Source organism: Physella acuta, unplaced genomic scaffold, assembly GCF_028476545.2.
Source record: "Physella acuta isolate Inbredline_101_S28 unplaced genomic scaffold, ASM2847654v3 ptg000020l, whole genome shotgun sequence".
NCBI lineage: Eukaryota > Metazoa > Mollusca > Gastropoda > Physidae > Physella > Physella acuta.
Window position 1 is genome coordinate 388005 of NW_026731540.1, and position 23199 is coordinate 411203.

Here is a 23199-nt window from a genome sequence, read left to right on the forward strand (position 1 = left end):
GATCCAAACAACACGATCATTAATACACGACTAGATTCAAAACAAAACCTTCTTTATACAGTGACACAATCATGTTAAAACACTGAACTATACACAATGTTTACTCTGCCTTATAAATTAAACAATTTACTCACATCACAACATACTTGAAAAATAAATCGTACAGGATATAACTTTAATACAACTTTAATACAACTTTAATACAACTTTAATACAACATACAACACAATAGTACATGACATGTAACCCGCTGTATAACATACTCATTAGTAGGTTAAACCTCACATCAGATACTTTTGATATATGACATTTCAGGTTAAACTTCACACTATACACTTTTAACATACGAATTGTATGGCTTAACATAACGTCAAATCGTCTTGATACATGACTTTTTAACACACACACACACACACACACAAATCTCATCATAGCACGTGAAACTTTTGGTTAAACTTCGTACGAACAATTTTACCCCCACATGAGAGCAAAATCCTGAATAGGCCGGCTAGTAAATCTCCAGCTGAACTCGCTAGTCGGTACTTGGCTGGTCTAGGAGATAGAATACTGCACTGGCCAGTGTTCAAATGACAGGTGTACTGCGCTGGCCAGGGTTCAAATGACAGGTGTACTGAACTGGCTAGGGTTCAAATGACAGGTGTACTGCACTGGCCAGTGTTCAAATGACAGGTGTACTGCACTGGCTAGGGTTCAAATGACAGGTGTACTGCGCTGGCTAGGGTTCAAATGACAGGTGTATGGCACTGGCTAGGGTTCAAATGACAGATGTACTGAACTGGCTAGGGTTCAAATGACAGATGTACTGAACTGGCTAGGGTTCAAATGACAGATGTACTGAACTGGCTAGGGTTCAAATGACAGGTGTACTGCACTGGCCGGGGTTCAAATGACAGGTGTACTGCGCTGGCTAGGGTTCAAATGACAGGTGTACTGAACTGGCTAGGGTTCAAATGACAGGTGTACTGCGCTGGCCAGGGTTCAAATGACAGGTGTACTGCACTGGCTAGGGTTCGAATGACAGGTGTACTGCACTTGCCAGGGTTCAAATGACAGGTGTACTGAACTGGCCAGTGTTCGAATACGCAGCAGTTCTCTAAGTGAGTTGGTTCGCCGGCCAGGGTTCAAATGTTCAACAAGGCTTGGTGTAAGCAGCAGTTCTCCAAGAGAAGGGGGTTCAAAACCCGATGAGACGGCAACAAAATACATTAGAAGGACAAAAAGTTTTTTAAAAAATAGAAAATTACATAGGATGAATAAAAAGTTAAAAAATTGAAAATGACATGAGATGACAAAAATCAAGAAGCATTCAAATATGTGTAGGCCTAATAGCCAAAACATTTTAAAATATTAAAATACGTGTAGATGAAATTCTCAATAATTAAGAAATTACAGGCTACTCCACATTATTTTCGGCCGTTCAATTTTTATAAGCTCTGAAATTTGAAACTTTTTCGTCATCTACTTTATTTCTCTAGTTTTTTCTCCTAAACCAAAATGTGTTGTTTTTTTTCGACAACTTTTCCGTTGGGGGGGGGGGGGGGGGGGGGCGCACTGGAGAACTTGAAACTTCTGAGAGAGGTGGCACTTAAAACATCCCGGGGAGGTGGCGGCTGACTATGTTTCAAGTATATATTGTATATATCCGTGAGGGTGATATGACGTGCTATGGATATTCATGATGTTGAAACTAGTTTAGCGCACAGATCGTTACACCACTGATACTAAACCTATAAGCATAATCAGATTTAGCTTGATACTCCACACTGCTAACACGCATATCCTTGAACTGTATATATTACTAGCAAATAAAATTATAAAAGTATTCAGGTTTTTAGGCCAACGTGTGCGCCGTAATGACACGTGTTAGTTATATTTCTAGTCACTCAACACCACACAGCCATGACCAACAGGTTTCTGAGTTCAATTTTAGCTACACGCATGAACAAATAGTACTGATTCTTATTGTTGGTCGAATAGTACTGATTCTTATTGTTGGTCGCTTCAGATGTAAACATAAGTCAGTCGATTGACAGTTAATGTAATCTTTAAGAAAATGTGTAGAAAAATACGACCTTTATTTTAACAAGCTGGATAATTGTCTTAAAAAAATGGCTAAATAAATTTCATGAAGTGTTCACCGCTACCATTTCCAAAACATACGTCACGCATAAGTTTTACTTTTATACTAACTAAAGACAAATTTCGTTCAGGTTTTTATGCTAAGTATAAAAGCTTATTACTAAAACGGTTTTTATGAAAAATTTGTTTCTATTTTCTAAGTAACAAGAAGTTGCTTTATTAAATTATTGACGCATGTCTCGGTGCTTAGTCATGTGAACATTCGTCCATCAGGTCACCTGATTGATCACGTGATTGCCACTAGCTAGTTATCGCCCCTTTTGTAATGAAACGTCGTCATTAGAGTCATTTTAAATATTTATTTAATATCTAATTAGATACGAAATATGGAGCCATTGTGCTATCATATGACATGCACTTATTTGAGAAGTTGCAAAGGACAATCGTTCCATTATGTAAACTACAAGACAGGAATTCAGCTATATACTAACAGACAGTTTTTATAAACAAGAGTTTAAAATAACTCTTAATAACCTTTTAAGTTCGATACCGTTTTGATAATAATCTATTAGTAAACGACGATTTCGGTACATTTGGGTGTCGTGTGTCAATATTGTTCTCATGGTTCAGCCTCACTTTTAAGGCACCTTTAAAACACATCAAGTACTGACATCCTTCATCATTAGTTTGACCTGGCTGACTATAGGCAGATATACAGAGGTGGGGGGAGGGTTGTATTAAGGTTTGTGGGGGGTGTTACTGGTGGACTATAAGTAGATATACAGAGGTTAGGGGAGGGTTGTATTACGGTTTCTGAGGGTGTTACTGGTGGACTATAGGTAGATTATACGGAGGTGGGGGGAGGGGGGTTGGGGGTTGTATTACAGCTAGTTTGTGGAGGGTGTTACTGTTGGGCTATAGGTAGATATACAGAGGTGGCGGAGGGGGTTGTATTACGGCTAGTTTATGGAGGGTGTTACTGGCGAAGTATAGGTAGATATACAAACGTGTGGGGAGGGGGGGGTTGTATTACGGCTAGTTTATGGAGGGTGTTACTGGCGAAGTATAGGTAGATATACAGAGGTGTGGGGAGGGGGGGGGTTGTATTACGGCTAGTTTGTGCAGGGTGTTACTGTTGGACTATAGGTAGATATACAAAGATGACGATATGTCACAAGGAGCTTACATAAATGCAGCGACCAGTATTCTATAATTAAATATGTGAGTACATTCTTTAGTTTCAGTTTTTTATTTCAAATTTTAGAATACGAATTAATAATTATAAATTGTGCTATAATTTATGAACCTTTGCGTATTTATATTTTAGAAGACTTAATAATTTCAAATCAAATTTAACGTTGATTGGGGAGTCAAAACATTATTTTGAAACATAAATATCTGAGAATAAATCATTTGTGTAGACACGTGATGTATAAATCAGTGAGTTAATGCATTTTACAAGCAACTGCCTTTACCAAAACTTGCAACAAAAAGTTTGAAAACATTACCTACCTAAACATGATAGCTTATTGGCCAATAAAAATTGTTAAAAATGATACATAGAATACCGATAAAAAAATTCTTATTTGGAAGAATGTGTATTGTTTTTGTCTAGCAAAGAATCTATTTGATTCATCATTAAAATGGATTACTTCTACAAAAACTAGACTCAAATTAGGATGTTCGTTTATGATTTTATACACTTAGGTCTATGTGTAGTTGTAGCTGGTATATAGTTCACATTAAGTGCTAAAAATTTAATGAAATTGATTATTTTACAATGTATATCACAAAATGGTGACCAATAGAAAGTTAACAACTGGCAAAGTGGATGACCAAACAAGACAGCACATGCAGAAATGACAGCAGGCTGACAATCATTTAATGACCAGGCAAATGACCATAAGGTAGTCAACAACATACCATCAGGTAGTCAACAACACACCACAAGTGATCCCGGCACACCAACAAATAGCCAACAAAAACGCAATCGAACAACCACCAACACACCCTCAATTGACCATCAAATGACATGAGAAGACCATCAATTAGCCACTAGTAGACCATCAAATGACCATCCGTAGACCATCAATTAGCCACTAGTAGACCATCAAATGACCATCCGTAGACCATCAATTAGCCACTAGTAGACCATCAAATGACATCAGTAGACCATCAATTAGCCACTATAGACAATCAAATGACCATGAGTAAACCAGCAATTAGCCACTAGTAGACCATCAAATGACCATGAGTAGACCATCAATTAGCCACTAGTAGACCATCAAATGACCATGAGTAGACCATCAATTAGCCACTAGTAGACCATCAAATGACCATCCGTAGACCATCAAATGACCATCATGTATCTACAGACCTACAAGACGACCAACAAGTCGCCAACACAATGCCACAAAGATGAGTTGAATGACAACATGTATATACATTGGTCAGAGCAACATATAAAAACAACTGTAACATCTTAGACACAATGGTTGCGACGTCATCCATATAAGTGGTACTACATCTTACTTATACATGACGTCTTGCTTGAGACGTCATCAGCAATAGAGTACTGGAACGGAAGACGTGAAGTATTACTGTAAACAATGTGCTCATGAGGTACTCATACTTTATGATGTAAATGTTCCATGTGTGGAGTCGGAGTTATCCCTAGCTGGATGTAAACAAACATCAGACTCGCTGGCAGACCACGATTGGCACTCTGGCTTCTCTTGGGGCCAACGCCACAGTTAACAGTAGCCTGACGTACTGTTAACGAAGGAGTTTAATCAATTTTTTTGTTAAAAAAACCAAAACGCACTGAGGCACATTAGGGCCTTAAGTTTATCAAGTGTGTGCGTGGTTCTCAGGAAATAACAGTTGTAATGTCTCTCTTTGACGTACAATGGATGGTTTCCCCTTTTTTGTACCAGTAGTAGCCTCCCGTTTTTGTTCAACAAGTTGTCTCTCATTGTTTTTACAGCGTGTAATCTCCCCTTTTACAAGAATTTGTCTCTCTTGTTCTACAATGAGTTAGCCACCTTGATGCACCTTGAGATACCCCAACCCCCTTGTTATATAAGGATTAGTTTCCTTTTTGTACAGTAAGTTACCCCCCTTGTACAATAAGTTACCCCCCTTGATGTAGAGTGAGTACGCATTAAGGCATGTTGTTGTGGTTGGCGCGGGTCGCCCGGCGTTAGAGTGGTATTTTTTTCTTGATGTCTCGGTTCATCTCGATGCCCTCCGAGATTTTGGACGTGACGTAATCGTACAGGTGTTTCCATGCCAGCTCGACCTTGACCGTGAACTTGTCTCCCAGCCTCAGCTTCAGCCCGTCCCTCACGGCTGGCCAGAAGAACTGGGGAACAAAGGGAGACAAAAATGTATTGAGCTGAAGTACATCAAGTGTCGCGATACATCAACAGAGTTTCTTCCCCAAAGAAACTCTACCGCCCCCCCCCCCCCCCGAACGAAATGGAATTTATATAGAAAACATATACTTTTACCAATGTCGTCGTCCCCCCGGAAAATGTTGACCGCCCCCCCCCCTCCCCCGAAAATATCAAGTGCCCCCCCCCCCCCCCCGGAGAAAAAAGTCTGGAAGAAACACTGTACATCAATAAAACAAGCAGTTGTCTTCATGAATGACACCCTTAATTTACCATTAATACACAGTCTACACAGGGCCGGCGCCACCCTATAAGGCGAACTAAGCGATCGCCTAGGGCGTTATCACTAGAGGGCGCAAAAAGGTTTAATCGCTATTATCAAAAAGTACCTAATAATTAATAACTTTGATTATCTTTTATAAACTATAAATCGTAATATACAAAGGTGTAGCGATCTATTTCGTCGTCCAGAACGAACTATCAATTTTGCACCCTCACCCCAAATTTAGGTCTATAAAGGCCTATATTTATTCGCGATGGTGAAAATGCAACCCCAAATCCCTAATTTTTAAATGTCGGGGCGCTTTTTACCAGGCACTTTTTTGTGTCACGTAATTTATGTAGAAAACGATGAAATAAGTTCGTAATTTAAATTTCAAGCATTTCAAACGGTTATCTAATTTTAATGTTGACTTAGTGATCGCTCCAACGATAGAAGGGGTGTTCTAAAACACGTGCAATTTTGGTTTTTAAGTCTCGTTTTCTCTGACTTTGAATTAGAAATCTGTCCTGGTGTATAGAGTTTTGTAATGACGGGGTGTTCAAAGTATTGTACTTGTTTGGTAAGTTTTGATGAATCGTCTTGTGGTATTAAGGTATCGAATTGTGTTGACTGTTAATGTGTAGTAGTAGGTCCAGTGAAATCGTTGTTGACTAAGAGTATCTTTCGTAGAGCTTGGTGAAGTTAAGCGAGTTGGTGTCGTAGTTCTGGAGCATCGAGTCTAGTTATGTTTAGGTATCGAAGTATGTGAATGTAGTAGAGTATATCGAGTAGTCGAGTTTATCGTATGTTAGATTATTTCAATTTTTCAATTCAGGACGGAACACACTACAAAGAAAGGTAGGCTGAAAAATCTTGAGTTTTTTAGGAATCGATATTACCACTATAATATTATAAAAGCTGAAATTCATAACTAACCTTAAACTTAGTTTTTCAAATTATAATTTTTTTTATTTAATCAATAATTAAAGCAATGTCTTAAACCAGGGGTTGGCAACCTTTTGAGTCGGAAGAGCCAAAAGTTACAATTTACAAAAGTTCCCAGTTTTTTAAGAGCAACTAACATTTTATTTCAATATTTTGGCATGTGATTAAGATTGGACAAATAAATTTGATTTTTTATTTGAAATAACTAGCTTTAAATATGAAAGATTATTTACACTTAAAAAAACATACTTATATTTCGCACAAATCATGTTAAAGAATTTTATCTAGCTCTGCTATAATAAAATAAGTAATCAGATAACATAACTATAGGACTATCCCAATCCACTTTATAAACCAAGAACTTTTTTTTTCTTTCTTTACGGATATCACCGGCTCAGAGGGTGTCTTCCACTAGCCAGGCAGGCCTCGACACGGCAAACTCCGACTAACCGGCTTGGGTATCGGTTTGATTACTGTGTATCTGACGCTTCTGTCCTTTGGTTCTCACCGGGCTTATCGTCCACCCCCAGTACCCAGCTCGACCGTATGAAACTCATAACTAAAAAACTACGTCAATCATCTCAAATTAATGCATACTGACATTTAGGGAAATGCATTATGAATAAAATAACATTATTCGTTTAACGATATTCGAAGAATTCGGCACTTGGACAATGGCATACATTTAATTGTTGCCACGGGACTGGCTACAGCACAGCTGTGGGGCTGGGCCTGGTGCCCAAGCTGCTGTCAGATGTCCATATACTTTCTAATGCACCTACTCATTGTTCTCTGGTGTCTTTATCCTGTTTAAAGTTGCTTTTATTCATAATATTTTAAATGATTATTAAAAATGTAATAATATATAAAACTTGATATTTGAGCATGGAACTGGAGAGCCGCATCATGAAATCATTAGAGCCGCATGCGGTTCGCGAGCCTAAATTGCCCGCAATGGAATTATTTGAAAAGCGTCCCTTTATTTAAGGGATCCAAAATTTAAAAAAACAGAACAGTCAATTACACTTCGATAAAAGCATGTCATCAAAATTGACTAGAAATATGTTATAATAAAGCTACCGTTTTTAGACTTTGAAACCAAACTTACAGTTAAGTAGTAAATTGAGTAAAATATATTGTTTTGACATGTTTACATAGCTAATACAAAAGATTTCTTATAATTTATATGTAATGAAATTTAGATCGTTTTATTGTGTTTTGCAAGCGTGTCTTATTTCCGTTTTGGTTAATTTAGCTAGTCTGTTGAAAGTTTTTTCCCTTGAATAAATTTTTGGTATTTTGGATTTCCAAATGGGAGATAATTCGCTGACCGCTTACATATAAATACAACTTTTAGTTTTTATTTGCTACGAGCTGACCCGCGACGTAGCATACGCCGCTATGTAGTTGATTTATTTTCTACTTATCAACAATTCATAATTTGTGAATTCGACACTACCCCACGCCCCTGCCTCCCCCGCCCCACCCCGCTCAGTGAAAGCAGACGTTTACAGACGACAATGAAAATATCAAGCAGAACTTTTTATCTCCCCTTAGTTTCAAATCGTTTAAAAACTAAATTATCTGCCCCTAATAGCCGTCACGTATTCAAATCGGCTCTACGATTGTAAACATTCGGGGTGAACCACAGCTCACCTGACAGGTGGGAATGAGGGTGGTGGCTAAGCTGCGTGGTGTTTTCTATGGCTCTTCGAAGAGAATTATATATATAGATTGTAAAAAGTATATAGAGCAGAAGTTCTTAACAAAATAGTTTGGTAGGTTTTTGGTAGGGGCGGGAGGAGAGAGAAGCATTTGAAATTTTGTAAGGGGGGGGGGGGGCTATGTCTGTAAGTACAAAGTAGACTCGTGATTACGCTTGAAGGAATTAGTACAAACTTTTGCGACAAAGGAGGCACAAAAATTTGATTTTGATTTCTACTTATAACGTGTATGCAAATGATAATAAATTAATATGTCACTTTTAATTATTTATTTTCTTTTACATATGTTTTAGTAATTAATCTGTGTGAAAGTGGGCATTTTAATAAGTTTTGCCTAGGGCGCTAAATAACCTGGCGCCGGCAATGGGTCTACAAAAGCAATACTTAATAAAAAAGTCATGCTTTATTAACTTTGTTTTTAATTATTTATAATGTTCAACTATTAAACGAAAACTATTGTCCCTAACCTCGTATGTACTAAGTCTTAGGGGTCGTTTGTTAATGTTGTCACATCCCTAGGGGTTGGGGGTCAAACTTCACGTTTTTGACGACAGACTACATCTTATTGCATCATATTTATGGTTATTTTATTGGGGGGTGGGGTGGGGGTGGGGGGGGGGGGGGGAATAGTAACCTGACCTTTTTTGACGAGTCATGACATTGAAAGGGTGGGAATGAGTGGGGTGTAATAATCGGTAAAAAAAAACGTGACGTCAATTATGGACAACCCGTTTTGTAAACAACAGAAATGACCAGTATTTTTTTTTAGAAATCAAAATAATTGTCAACCAGCAAAATCACGTGACCTCTAACCTACCAAAATCACGTGACCTCTAACCTAACCAAACCACGTGACCTCTACCCTACCAAAACCACGTGACCTCTACCCTACCAAAACCACGTGACCTCTACCCTACCAAAACCACGTGACCTCTACCCTAAAAAAACCTCGTGACCTCTACCCTACCAAAATCACGTGACCTTTACCCTACCAAAACCACGTGACCTCTACCCTACCAAAACTACGTTACCTCTACCCTAACAAAATCACGTGACCTCTACCCTACCAAAACTACGTGACCTCTACCCTACCAAAACCACGTGACCTCTGACCTACCGGAAACATCTCCGGCTTGACGTTATATCCGGCGTGTTTCTCCCCCAGCAGCCGGAGGGAGGCGGAGAAGTTGATGGAGTCGTCGGTGTGTTCGGCGGCCTGGCCCAGCTGCTTCATCACCAGCGAGGCGTGCCGCTCCAGCCTCGCCGTGTCGAACACAAACTCCCCGCTCTCTTTCTGTGTCATCAGACGCTTAAAGAGTTTCTGGAAGTCTTTCTCCATCTCGAACAGTCTGAGGGCAGAGGTGTAGGGGTAGTAATGACATACATGACATGTTACATAACGAAATTTGAGATCTAACAGTATAGGTGTAGGGGTAGTAATGACACATGATGACATGTTACATAACTAAATTGACATCTGTCAGTAGAGGTGTAGGGGTAGTAATGACATACATGACATGTTAAATTACAGAATTTGACATCTAACAGTATAGGTGTAGGGGTAGTAATGACACATGACATGTTAAATTACAGAATTTGACATCTAACAGTATAGGTGTAGGGGTAGTAATGACACATGACATGTTAAATAACAAAATTTGACATCTGGCAGTAGAAGTGCAGGGACGGTAATGACACATGACATGTTAAATAAAAAAATTGGCATCTAACGGTATAGGTGCAGGGATAGTAATGACATAAATGATATGTCACTTAACGAAATTGGCATATTTTATATGAATAAATATAAATCACTCTACACCAGTGGTTCCCAACCTTTTTCGAGTGGCGACCCACTTTTATAAAAAGTAAGTGACCCGCGACCCCCATAGAATTAAAAAGCCGAAATTAGTATGGAAATTAATAAGCACTAAAATAAGATTTTCTAGTAGACTTTCAATATGAACTACTATTGATAGCTGTTTTAATAGCATGAGTAAAATTGCATACTATTCACTAAACCTTCGTGGTTAAGTTTTTAATTTTTTTTAAAAATTGTAAACGCCAACCTATGTCATTATAATTATCTTAATTTTGTTTTTAATCGAAGAATAGTGTTGAAAATATATTCTCGAAAAGTCAATCAATTTTACGTTTGGGTATGAATGGTGAATACTACACCAAAATTGTGTCTGCAGTTTTTCATCTTACACGGAATCATTCTGCAAATCAAAGAATTCATCTTGTAATTCATCGGGAATGCTGGCAACATCAAGGGAAGAAGAGAATGGGTAATGCGTAAATGCAGATTCTTCTTTTTTCAGCTCAGAGAAATAGCGATGCAGTTCGTTTTCAAGAGATTCAAGATGCCCAGAAATCGCTTCTTTCAAAATTTTAATTATCTCACAATCAGATTCATCTACCACACCGCAGAGTTTCTCAAATTTACAATATTTCCAAGATTTGTTTTCTTTACCGATTTTGCAGCTTTGATAAAAATGCCCCGGGATTATCATGGAAAGTTATAATATTCGTTCATTTTCCCTGAAGCTTCAGGTTAAGCTTATCTTGAAGTTCGAACACATCTGCTAGGTATGATACTCTCTCCAACCACTCTATGTCGTTTTAAGCATACCAAAAAGTATTGTTTCCTTTGCACTCCCAAGAACAATTTGATTTCAGATTTCAATTCAAAATCACAATTTACAACATTTCGTTTGACAGCCAGCGTACTGTAGTGTAGAAGAGCAGAACCTCGTGATCTATATTAATGTTTTTGCTCAGTTCTTTGGAGGCTCCAGATTTTATATAATTTACGACTTATACTAGCAATGGACTCTTGATGTCAATTGGTTAGGGCAGTGTTTAGGGAGCTAAATCTTTTCTGTTTTCTGAAAGCCCGATTTTGAGCTAAACATAGATGGCGCACCATCCGTACAAACCCCCACAGCCGTTCTAACCCATTTTAATCATCCAGTTTCAAAAAAGATATTTATTTTCTCCATGCTATCTTCACAAAAGAGCAACTCTTTTATCTTTGCTATTATCCGCATGAATATAGACACAGACCAGCAACTGCGAACACGAACTCACGTCTGTTGATTTATCAACTTGAAAAGCAGATAATGGTGAAAGCTTAATTTCAATAAAAATGTGTTATTTAACATTTACGTACAGGCAGCGTTTGATGAGAATTTCTCCTATTGTTTTTTTTTTTTTTTTGTTTTTGTTTTTTTTTTTTTTTGCTTGGCATTTTCTATCGCGACTTCATTTGATGCTTGCTTGCACTAATGCTGGTGAAAACTTCCTGTTCGATCAAGTCTCTGGCGTTTGCAACTAGCTTCTTATCGACGAAAGAACTTCATATATTTTTTGGTGTGTTCCGAATGACTCGTCTCAAATGACGTTTTAGTTTTGAAGATTTCATAACTCGTGACTGATAACAACTTTGTACAGTACGCATGGCTTCTTCTCTATTACATTTCCAGTGATGTTAATGAAGCCGAATTTCAAAAATTCTTCTAAATATTTATGTTTTGTTTCAAATTACTAAGGTTTAGTATACCAGTTGGCGACCCCCCCCCCCCCCAGAAAGACCTTCGCGACCCCCAGGGGGGTCGCGAACCCCAGGTTGGGAACCCGTGCTCTAGACCATCTTAGTAATATTCACATGATATGAAACGGGTGAATGTCTATAGAAGCCTAACGACTTTGTGTGAATCAGAGGCGTATCCAGGTTTTTGTTGTAGGGGGAGCGAAAAGAGCAAAAAAGGCGCCGAATTTTTAACACGTTCTATATACGTATATATATATATATATATATATATATATATATATATATATATATATATATATATATATATATATATATATATATATATATATATATATATATATATATATATATATATATATATATATATATATAATTACTTGCTGTATGTCATTGCTTCGCTATGATGTAAAAATAAATTTAAAGTAGCACTCTGAAGAAATAAGAAAAAACACACAATGCAGGCCGACAAAACAAAAATTGTATCAATCTAAACAAACAAATATATATATATATATATATATATATATATATATATATATATATATATATATATATATATATATACTACAACCAAAACAATGAACGTAACACAATCTATTTTGTAATTCTTGTAAAAAAATTTCTTACATAATAATTCCTGGGAAATTATTTAAGACAAGTGAAATAGGGGAAATAATCACTCTCTTAATATAAATATGTATATATCTACACATTTAATTATAAATGTCAAAACAAATAAATAATTACTTTTGAATATGATGAAATTGTTTAACACTATTAGTGTTTGCAAAAAGTTTTTGTCTATAATCAAAATTTAATATATCGTCATCATAAATGCTAAAGTGTTACAGCATAATGAAAGTTTTTACAATCAGAGTTGGTATAAAAGCACGCTTTTCGATATAGTAGAAAAACATTCGGAATAACAGCCTACATTTAACTATACATCTGTGTTTTAGTTCAGATCATATATTTTTAATTAACTACTGCTTCCTTGTGTTCTTTAAAGATCATTTTTTAACATAGTGATAGGTGTAGGTTAGATCACTGTATTGATCACACACCTTTTTACTGGTAATTGCAAAAAAATATTCACAGAGTTTTACGTTTAAAAAGCTAATTTTCTGGCGGCATGGTACTTTGGTACATTTCTACGCGTTTTACTACATGTACTTAACAGATCAGTTCGGGGTGGGTTGGGGGGGGGGGGGTTCAACTTCATTCACCACTGTACGGCAGAGGCGTAGCGACACATTCCAGCGCCCGGGGCGAACTATCAATTTTTCGTCCTCTCCCCCTTTCATTTATATACAGGCTATATAAAGTTATGCATGCTGGTCCTACCCATTTTGGTACCCCATTTGGGTCGGCGCCCGGGGCGGCCGCCCCACCCACCCTCCCATAGCTACGCCTCTGCTGTACGGTCACTTTAGGTCAATTATCCAACCCAGTGAATACCTAGGTGTGACATTAATGTCGCTCTACACAATTGTGGTGGTGATGTGTGTGTGTGTGGGGGGGGGGGGATAACCAACTCAGAGTTAACATAGCGTCAGTTTTTAGATGACTGTTCTAAATATACATATATGTTACACAAATATATATTACATGAATATATATTACAGAAATAGATTTCAATAAGTAGCAGTGGTATTTAAATATTATGACAATATTTTTTTTACAGAGGGGTCCATGGGGGAGGGGGTTGTAACTGTTTCATATAATTTGTAATCGTAATCACTATCGCCCAAACTGTAAGAATACTACTACTTCATCGTGATGACGTTGTTGACCTTGTCAAAATTTCCCCACCTCTACGCAGTTTGCTCATAAGTAAATTTAAAAATAATAATATTAATAAATATTTTTGGTCGGCACGACCAAAAATATTTTTTTAACAAATATCATTGTTTAAAACGTTGAGATTAAAAAGTTTCCAAAAAGGCGCCACTTTGCTGAAAATGGCCAGAGGGGGAGCGGCCGCTCCCCCTGCTCCCCCCCCCCCCTGCGTACGCTACTGGTGTGAATGTACTAAGGATCAGTGTTTGTTCCAGACTTTTTTCTCCGAGGGGGGTGGGGGGGGGCACTTGATATTTTCGGGGGGGGGGGGGAGGGGGTCGATCAACATTTTCCGGTGGGGCGGACACTAGTAAAAGTATATTTTTACCATATAAATTCCATCTCGTTCGGGGGGGGGGGGGCTTTCGAGATGCCTGGAAATAACTCTGCTAAGGTTGTCCCCCTATTCAGATGTAATTTAAATTTTGCTTCACCGTAAATTAATTAATTCTTACTTTTGTGTAGAGATAATCTAGCGTACCCTATGAGTGCTATTTTTATATCTTTCAAATTACTATTAATCTCATACAGAGTTGGTGAAAATTATTGTTTGTAGATCAATAAATATCAGTGTTCAATAAGTTGTGAGATTCACCCAAATCTGTATTGATCTTTCAGGGTGTGGTGTCGGCTGCTGGACAAGAAATACGTCAGGAAGAAACGCAAGCAGACTGTCGTATGCTCTCGTGAGAGCCCGTGGACTGTCGTATGCTCTCGTGAGAGCCCGTGGACTGTCGTATGCTCTCGTGAGAGCCCGGGACGCACAAGGTCATCTGACGGCCGGGGCACCGGTGGATGCGGCAGGTGCAGTTTGAGCATTGAATCAGCGGACACCCCTGACCCCTTGTGCTACACCCCAACTGATAGGTATCAGATGCTAGGATAGCCGCTGGGGAACTCTGGGTGCCCAGTCGCACACCGCCGGGGCGCCGTCCATCCAAAATTTAAATTATCTTTCTCGCTGAAACCTTTCCATGAGTATTCTCATTAACCTCCCCTGCTTCATGCCGATTGGATAAAAGGTGTAGTGAGACATAAATAGGGCCGGCGCTACCTATAAGGCAAACTAGGCCTAGGGTGCGAAGCCTCCCCCTCCCCCCCCCCCCCCCCGAAAGAGAGTCTAGCGCCTCCCCCCCTACCCCACCCCTCTGAACGAAATGGAATTTATATAGAAAATATATACTTTTAACAGTGTCCGTAGTTCTGGAGCATCGAGTCTAGTAATGTTAAGTATTGAAGTTTGATATCTGTTGTAAATGTAGTAGAGTTTGAGTATATCGAGTAATCGAGTTTATTGTAAGTTAGATGATTTCAATTCAGGACGGAACACACTAGAAAGAAATGTAGGCGTTCTCTAGCTGAAAAAAAATTTAGGAATCTATATTACCACTCGTAAAGTATTAATATAATATATTATATATTCATATATTCATAACTGGAATTCATAACTGACCGTAAACTCTGTTTTTTCAAATAACAATTATTTTGTATTTTGTAAATAATTATAGCGATGTCTTAAATAGTTACCCCTATCTGAATTTTTTTTAAGTTGTCCCTCACTTTAGGGGATCCAAAATTAAAGAAACTGTTTAGTACAAACGACATTGGTAATTTAAGATAGATAGAATGTTTGTCATCAAAATTGACTAGAAGTATGTTATAATAAAGCTACCATGTTTAGACTTTCGAACAAAACCTACAGTTAAGTATTCAACAATTAAAATATATTGTTTTGATACCACAGTTAATATAAAAGATTTTGTATAATTATTACGTAATGAAATTTAAACCGTTTTATTGTTGTTTCAAGCATGTCTGGTTACACTTGGTTAATTTAGCTATTCTTGTGAAAGTTATTTCCCTTGAATAAAACTGGTATTTGGATTACCAAATGGAAGATAGTTCGTTGCTTAACTTTACACTCATCAAATTCCTGCACCTTAGGTTAACAGCTTACTTATAAATTATACAACTTTAAGTTAAAGGGGGGGGGGGGAGATATTATGTCGTAAAGTCGAAAGTAGACTCTAGGACTTAACAATTTCAATAAAATGTGATTACGCTTGCAAACTGGAATTGAAGGAATTAGTACAAACTTTTGCGACGAAGGAGGCAAGTAAAATTTCATTTTGATGTCTACTTATAACCAGTGTCTCTTCCAGACTTTTTTCTCCGGTTGAAGGTAGGGCACTTGGAATTTTCTTCGGGGGGGGGGGGGGGGGGAGATGCCTGGAAGAACCTCTGCTTTAATTATAACGTGCACTAACATGATTGATAATAAATTAATATGTCACTTTTAATTAATTATTTTCTTATACATGTTTTAGTAAATTATTTTTGTGAAAGTGGGCGTTTTAATAAAGTTTGCCTAGGGCGCTCAATAACCTGGCGCCGGAACTGAACATAAACTAAACAAACCCACAGACAGACAGACAGACTGCCATACATTCATAAACCAAATATAAGAGGAAGACTTTTTTTTTAGATTTTTTCGTTCCTTTATAGTTTTTAGTATTTACAAGTCTAAAACTGACGTCATTTATAACCAACAAATAGACGGCAGTTCTCTGTAACATCATGTATGCTGATTAAGGGCAGGCAACTGCGTAAAATAACTAAAGTTCAGTATTTTATTGGTTACTGCTCTTGGAACGGCAAACTATATGGAAAATGCTAGGTCAAACCACAATAATGGAATCATTTTTTTTTAACAAAATAATTAAAAACTTTATTTTAAAAACTACTGTCTTTGTTAAGCCCGTGTTCAAATTTAGCCTACATTAGAGCGAGAAATCCGTACACACAAAAATAAAAAAAAAACTGCGGTTATTTTTTTCACTGTAAGAATTAATTTAACATGCTGGAATATTATCAACTATTGTGTACAGTGCACTAAAGTACATGCCCCAGGGGTCGGCAAACTGCGGCTCTTTTAATATCAAGATGTGACTCTCCAGCTCCTTGCATAAATACTAATAATCTTAATAAAAACATAAAATATTTGAAATAAAAAAATGTTAGTGGCTCTTTAAAACCAGGGAAATTTTGAAAATCGTAACTTTTGGCTCTTCCGCTTCAAAAGGTTGCCGACCCCTGGTCTAGCCAACAGTGCAATAGAGTTGAGGAAGTTTTCCAGAAGGGAAACATTGCTAATGTCAAGTCATTGTACTGGCACTACTTTATGGGCATTTCTTTTTCTCATTTTAAATTCACATTAACTGGCGATATTATTTTTTTAAATTATTTCATTTAATTTTAAAAAATGTTAGAAAGAAAATACTTTTATACAAAAATGCACTTTAAAAAAAAAGAAATTGTTTATATATATATTTAATAATGAACCACTATTTAGATAACTATTTAAAAAAAAAAACGTGTCTCTTTTTAAAGTTATTTAAAAGATAATGTAGTGACCCACGCCTTTCTTTACAGTGATTCATTATTATATATTTTAAGAAAATTATTTATTTTCTACTTTTTAGTACATAAAGTTGTTTTTTTTATTCCAACAATTTTATTGAACTTGTTTCACTCCCCTTTGACCTCAGACAAAAGCAGGTTGGCCTACGATAGTCAGAGAGAGAAAGCTAGTTAAATAAAAGCTTGTAGACATGGCACTCTTATTGTCAGAAAAGAAAATTGGCAATAGCATTAGCATAAGTGTAAAGTTTTTCTTTTCAAAAACTTAATTTTCACTTTATTTCTGGTTGTATATTGAGTCTCTAAAAAGCCGCTCTCTACTCTGGAAATATAGTTCTGCCACCGCGTATTCAACATTTTAAGACAGACATAAACCACAACATACTAAACATTATAAGTCAGACATAAACTACAGCATACTAAACATTATAAGTCAGACATAAACTACAGCATACTAAACATTATAAGTCAGACATAAACTACAGCATACTAAACATTATAAGTCAGACATAAACTACAGCATACTAAACATTTTAAGACAGACATAAACCATGGCATCCTAAACATTTTAACACAGCCATAAACCACAGCATCCAAAACATATTAAGACAGACATAAACCACAGCATACTAAACATTTTAACACAGTCATAAACCACCGCATACTAAACATTATAAGTCAGACATAAACTACAGCATACTAAACATTATAAGTCAGACATAAACTACAGCATACTAAACATTATAAGTCAGACATAAACTACAGCATACTAAACATTTTAAGACAGACATAAACCATGGCATCCTAAACATATTAAGACAGACATAAACCACAGCATACTAAACATTTTAACACAGCCATAAACCACAGCATCCAAAACATTTTAAGTCAGACATAAACCACAGCATCCAAAACATTTTAACACAGCCATAAACCACGGCATACTAAATATTTTAAGTCAGACAAATCTCCCACCATACTAAATTTACATGTTTTAATCAACGAAAAAACTAAGTGGAATGTAAATATATTATATTTTAAAATTTAAACAGTTTAAAGTGCTTAGTCTTTATTAGTATTACAATTTTAAATCTAAAAAATATTTTTTTTTTAAATAATAGCTGTTAAAATTTATTTTAAATACCATTATAAATTATAAAAATGTTTATTATTGTTGTGCTTTTTCATAACATGCGTTTTAAAAACTTGAAAATGGTGTTTAGAATTATATTACGAATAATCTCCCTTAAATTAAAATTTATATCAAATTGGAGGTGAGAACGCAACTGTTGTGAGTATTAAGTGTGGATGGTGCCATTGCCTATTTAGAGGATCTTTGGTTTACAGCACACACAAAATGATTACTGGGCTTTTTCCCCAGTGACTACTATTTAACGTAAACTGTTTGCTGGTTTGAGAGAGTGGAGGGGGGGTGCGATATCGAAGCCCTTAGAAAACATCCCATCACCCAGAGTTTCTTCCAGGCATCTCTGTAATTTATATAGAAAGCATATACTTTTACCAGTGTCCGCCCCCGGAAAATTTAGCCCCCCCTCCCCCAGAAAATATCAAGTGCCCCTTCCCCCCCTCCTGAGAAAAACGTCTGGAAGAAACACTGCCTTCACCACGCTAACTCCCACACCAACACACTCACACATCATATCCCACACCTAACACACCCACACATCACATCCCACACCAAACACTTAACGCCTCATTCCACACCAAATACACACGCAAGCTAACTCCCACGCCAAACACACCCACACATCATATCCCACATCTAACACCCTCACATGTCACATCCCACACCAGATACACACACATACTAACTCCCACACCAAACACACAAACCCCGCCGTTGTTGCGTGTCTATCCTACCCACGTGATCACAGGTAATCCACATCCGGGCCACACTTTCCCATCCCGCCATCCAATCGAAGGCTTTTAATGGACAGGTAGTCCAGGTGAGCTATTGGACAGGTAGTCCAGGTGAGCTAACGGACAGGTAGTCCAGGTGAGCTAACGGACAGGACAGGTAGTCCAGGTGAGCTAACGGACAGGTAGTCCAGGTGAGCTAACGGACAGGTAGTCCAGGTGAGCTAATGGACAGGCAGTCCAGGTGAGTTAATGGACAAGCAGTCCAGGTGAGTTAATGGACAGGTAGGCCAGGTGAGCTAACGGACAGGTAGTCCAGGTGAGCTAACGGACAGGTAGTCCAGGTGAGCTAACGGACAGGTAGTCCAGGTGAGTTAATGGGCAGGACAGGTAGTCCAGGTGAGCTAACGGACAGGTAGTCCAGGTGAGCTAACGGACAGGTAGTCCAGGTGAGCTAATGGACAGGTAGTCCAGGTGATCTAATGGACAGGTAGTCCAGGTGAGCTAACGGACAGGTAGTCCAGGTAGTCCAGGTGAGCTAACGGACAGGTAGTCCAGGTGAGCTAATGGACAGGTAGTCCAGGTGAGCTAATGACAGGTAGTCCAGGTGAGCTAATGGACAGGTAGTCCAGGTGAGTTAATGGGCAGGACAGGTAGTCCAGGTGAGCTAACGGACAGGTAGTCCAGGTGACCTAACGGACAGGTAGTCCAGGTGAGCTAATGGACAGGTAGTCCAGGTGAGCTAATGGACAGGACAGGTAGTCCAGGTGAGCTAACGGACAGGTAGTCCAGGTGAGCTAACGGACAGGACAGGTAGTCCAGGTGAGTTAATGGACAGGTAGTCCAGGTGAGCTAACGGACAGGACAGGTAGTCCAGGTGAGCTAACGGACAGGTAGTCCAGGTGAGCTAATGGACAGGTAGTCCAGGTGAGCTAACGGACAGGACAGGTAGTCCAGGTGAGCTAACGGACAGGTAGTCCAGGTGAGCTAACGGACAGGACAGGTAGTCCAGGTGAGCTAACGGACAGGTAGTCCAGGTGAGCTAATGGACAGGTAGTCCAGGTGAGCTAACGGACAGGTAGTCCAGGTGAGCTAAAGGACAGGTAGTCCAGGTGAGCTAACGGACAGGACAGGTAGTCCAGATGAGCTAATGGACAGGACAGGTAGTTCAGGTGAGCTAACGGACAGGGCAGGTAGTTCAGGTGAGCTAACGAGTCCAGGTGTGCTAATGGACAGGACAGGTAGTCCAGGTGAGCTTATGGACAGGGCAGGTAGTCCAGGTGAGCTAACGGACAGGTAGTCCAGGTGAGCTAATGGACAGGTAGTCCAGGTAAGCTAACGGACAGGTAGTCCAGGTGAGCTAACGGACAGGACAGGTAGTCCAGGTGAGCTAACGGACAGGTAGTCCAGGTGAGCTAAAGGACAGGTAGTCCAGGTGAGCTAACGGACAGGACAGGTAGGCCAGGTGAGCTAACGGACAGGTAGTCCAGGTGAGCTAACGGACAGGTAGTCCAGGTGAGCTAACGGACAGGTAGTCCAGGTGAGTTAATGGGCAGGACAGGTAGTCCAGGTGAGCTAACGGACAGGTAGTCCAGGTGAGCTAACGGACAGGTAGTCCAGGTGAGCTAATGGACAGGTAGTCCAGGTGATCTAATGGACAGGTAGTCCAGGTGAGCTAACGGACAGGTAGTCCAGGTAGTCCAGGTGAGCTAACGGACAGGTAGTCCAGGTGAGCTAATGGACAGGTAGTCCAGGTGAGCTAATGACAGGTAGTCCAGGTGAGCTAATGGACAGGTAGTCCAGGTGAGTTAATGGGCAGGACAGGTAGTCCAGGTGAGCTAACGGACAGGTAGTCCAGGTGACCTAACGGACAGGTAGTCCAGGTGAGCTAATGGACAGGTAGTCCAGGTGAGCTAATGGACAGGACAGGTAGTCCAGGTGAGCTAACGGACAGGTAGTCCAGGTGAGCTAACGGACAGGACAGGTAGTCCAGGTGAGTTAATGGACAGGTAGTCCAGGTGAGCTACCGGACAGGACAGGTAGTCCAGGTGAGCTAACGGACAGGTAGTCCAGGTGAGCTAATGGACAGGTAGTCCAGGTGAGCTAACGGACAGGACAGGTAGTCCAGTTGAGCTAACGGACAGGTAGTCCAGGTGAGCTAACGGACAGGACAGGTAGTCCAGGTGAGCTAACGGACAGGTAGTCCAGGTGAGCTAATGGACAGGTAGTCCAGGTGAGCTAACGGACAGGTAGTCCAGGTGAGCTAAAGGACAGGTAGTCCAGATGAGCTAATGGACAGGACAGGTAGTTCAGGTGAGCTAACGGACAGGGCAGGTAGTTCAGGTGAGCTAACGAGTCCAGGTGTGCTAATGGACAGGACAGGTAGTCCAGGTGAGCTTATGGACAGGGCAGGTAGTCCAGGTGAGCTAACGGACAGGTAGTCCAGGTGAGCTAATGGACAGGTAGTCCAGGTAAGCTAACGGACAGGTAGTCCAGGTGAGCTAACGGACAGGACAGGTAGTCCAGGTGAGCTAACGGACAGGTAGTCCAGGTGAGCTAAAGGACAGGTAGTCCAGGTGAGCTAACGGACAGGACAGGTAGTCCAGATGAGCTAATGGACAGGACAGGTAGTTCAGGTGAGCTAACGGACAGGGCAGGTAGTTCAGGTGAGCTAACGAGTCCAGGTGTGCTAATGGACAGGACAGGTAGTCCAGGTGAGCTTATGGACAGGGCAGGTAGTCCAGGTGAGCTAACGGACAGGTAGTCCAGGTGAGCTAATGGACAGGTAGTCCAGGTAAGCTAACGGACAGGTAGTCCAGGTGAGCTTACGGACAGGACAGGTAGTCCAGGTGAGCTAACGGACAGGTAGTCCAGGTGAGCTAATGGACAGGTAGTCCAGGTGAGCTAACGGACAGGTAGTCCAGGTGAGCTAACGGACAGGACAGGTAGTCCAGGTGAGCTAACGGACAGGTAGTCCAGGTGAGCTAATGGACAGGTAGTCCAGGTGAGCTAACGGACAGGTAGTCCAGGTGAGCTAACGGACAGGATAGGTAGTCCAGGTGAGCTAATGGACAGGACAGGTAGTCCAGGTGAGCTAACGGACAGGTATTCCAGGTGAGCTAATGGACAGGACAGGTAGTCCAGGTGAGCTAATGGACAGGGCAGGTTGCCTATTTCGACTTTTAGAGATTGTGTTAACTTTCATTAATTATCAATACTAGTTCATTGATTAGGACTAAAAATAACACATTCATGTTGCATTTTATCGATTTACTGACCAATTTTCGCTGATCAGACATGGTAAGGGTCCGTGATAAAATCAGGTTACACACCATTTACCAACAAACAACAGCTTGTTTTCAGCAAGGCGCTACTGCACCGCATTTTGTTTATTTCCGGTATCGCTATTAGGTTTAGATTTGTAAGGTTAACGATACCCGGAGGAATAAATTCGATACTTCCCGGTCGGCTAAAGAAGAAGTCTCCAACTTGACTTACCTGGTGAAGATGTGAAGGCCAGTGGCCGGTAGGTCCAGGGCCACGATGGCCCAGGAGTCACGGGCCAGCTCCATCTCCTCCTGCGTCAGGTAGAAACTCATCTCCTTCTCGTTGGCCCGACTCACGGTCTTCGTCGTGGAGGAGTTGCAGCCCATGATGGGGGGGGGGGTCTTTAGCCCGACCTGCGGGGTAGAAGCATAGAGTCAATTTAAATAGTCTAGTGATGGGTGTCGAGTTGCAGCCCATGGTGGGGGGGGGGGGGTTAGCCCGACCTGCGGGATAGAAGCATAGAGTTAGATGAAATAGTCTAGTGATGGATGTTGAGTTGTAGGCTATGCTGGGGGGGGGGGGGGTCTTTAGCCCGACCTGTGGGGTAGAAGTATAGAGTCAGATGAAATAGTCTAGTGATGGATGTCGAGTTGTAGACTATGCTTGGGGGGGGGGGGGTCTTTAGCCCGACCTGAGGGGGTCTTTAGCCCGACCTGAGGGGGTCTTTAGCCCGACCTGCGGGGTAGAAGCATAGAGTTAGATGAAATAGTCTAGTGATGGATGTTGAGTTGTAGCCCATGCTTCTAATTTTTA

General features: G+C 39.9%; 1 protein-coding gene across 1 annotated transcript; it reads right to left on the minus strand.

Annotated features, from left to right (window-relative positions):
- Positions 1–5007: 5007 nt before the first annotated feature.
- LOC131939976 (neuroglobin-like) lies at positions 5008–22772 on the minus strand. The gene is made up of 3 exons (XM_059298506.1): positions 22618–22772; positions 9544–9775; positions 5008–5464 (listed from the first exon to the last, which is right to left on the minus strand). Exons 1-3 carry the CDS (start codon positions 22770–22772, stop codon positions 5303–5305), a joined length of 549 nt encoding a protein of 182 aa, XP_059154489.1. The 3' UTR covers positions 5008–5302.
- Between the last annotated feature and the right edge of the window lie 427 nt (positions 22773–23199).

Coding starts and splice junctions, on each gene's coding strand:
- LOC131939976 (XM_059298506.1), bottom strand. CDS start 22,772: ATGGGCTGCAACTCCTCCACGACGAAGACCGTGAGTCGGGCCAACGAG. Junction 9,776..22,617: donor GGCCTTCACATCTTCACCAG/GTAAGTCAAGTT, acceptor CTCTGCCCTCAG/ACTGTTCGAGATGGAGAAAG. Junction 5,465..9,543: donor TCAAGCCGGAGATGTTTCCG/GTAGGTCAGAGG, acceptor TTTGTTCCCCAG/TTCTTCTGGCCAGCCGTGAG.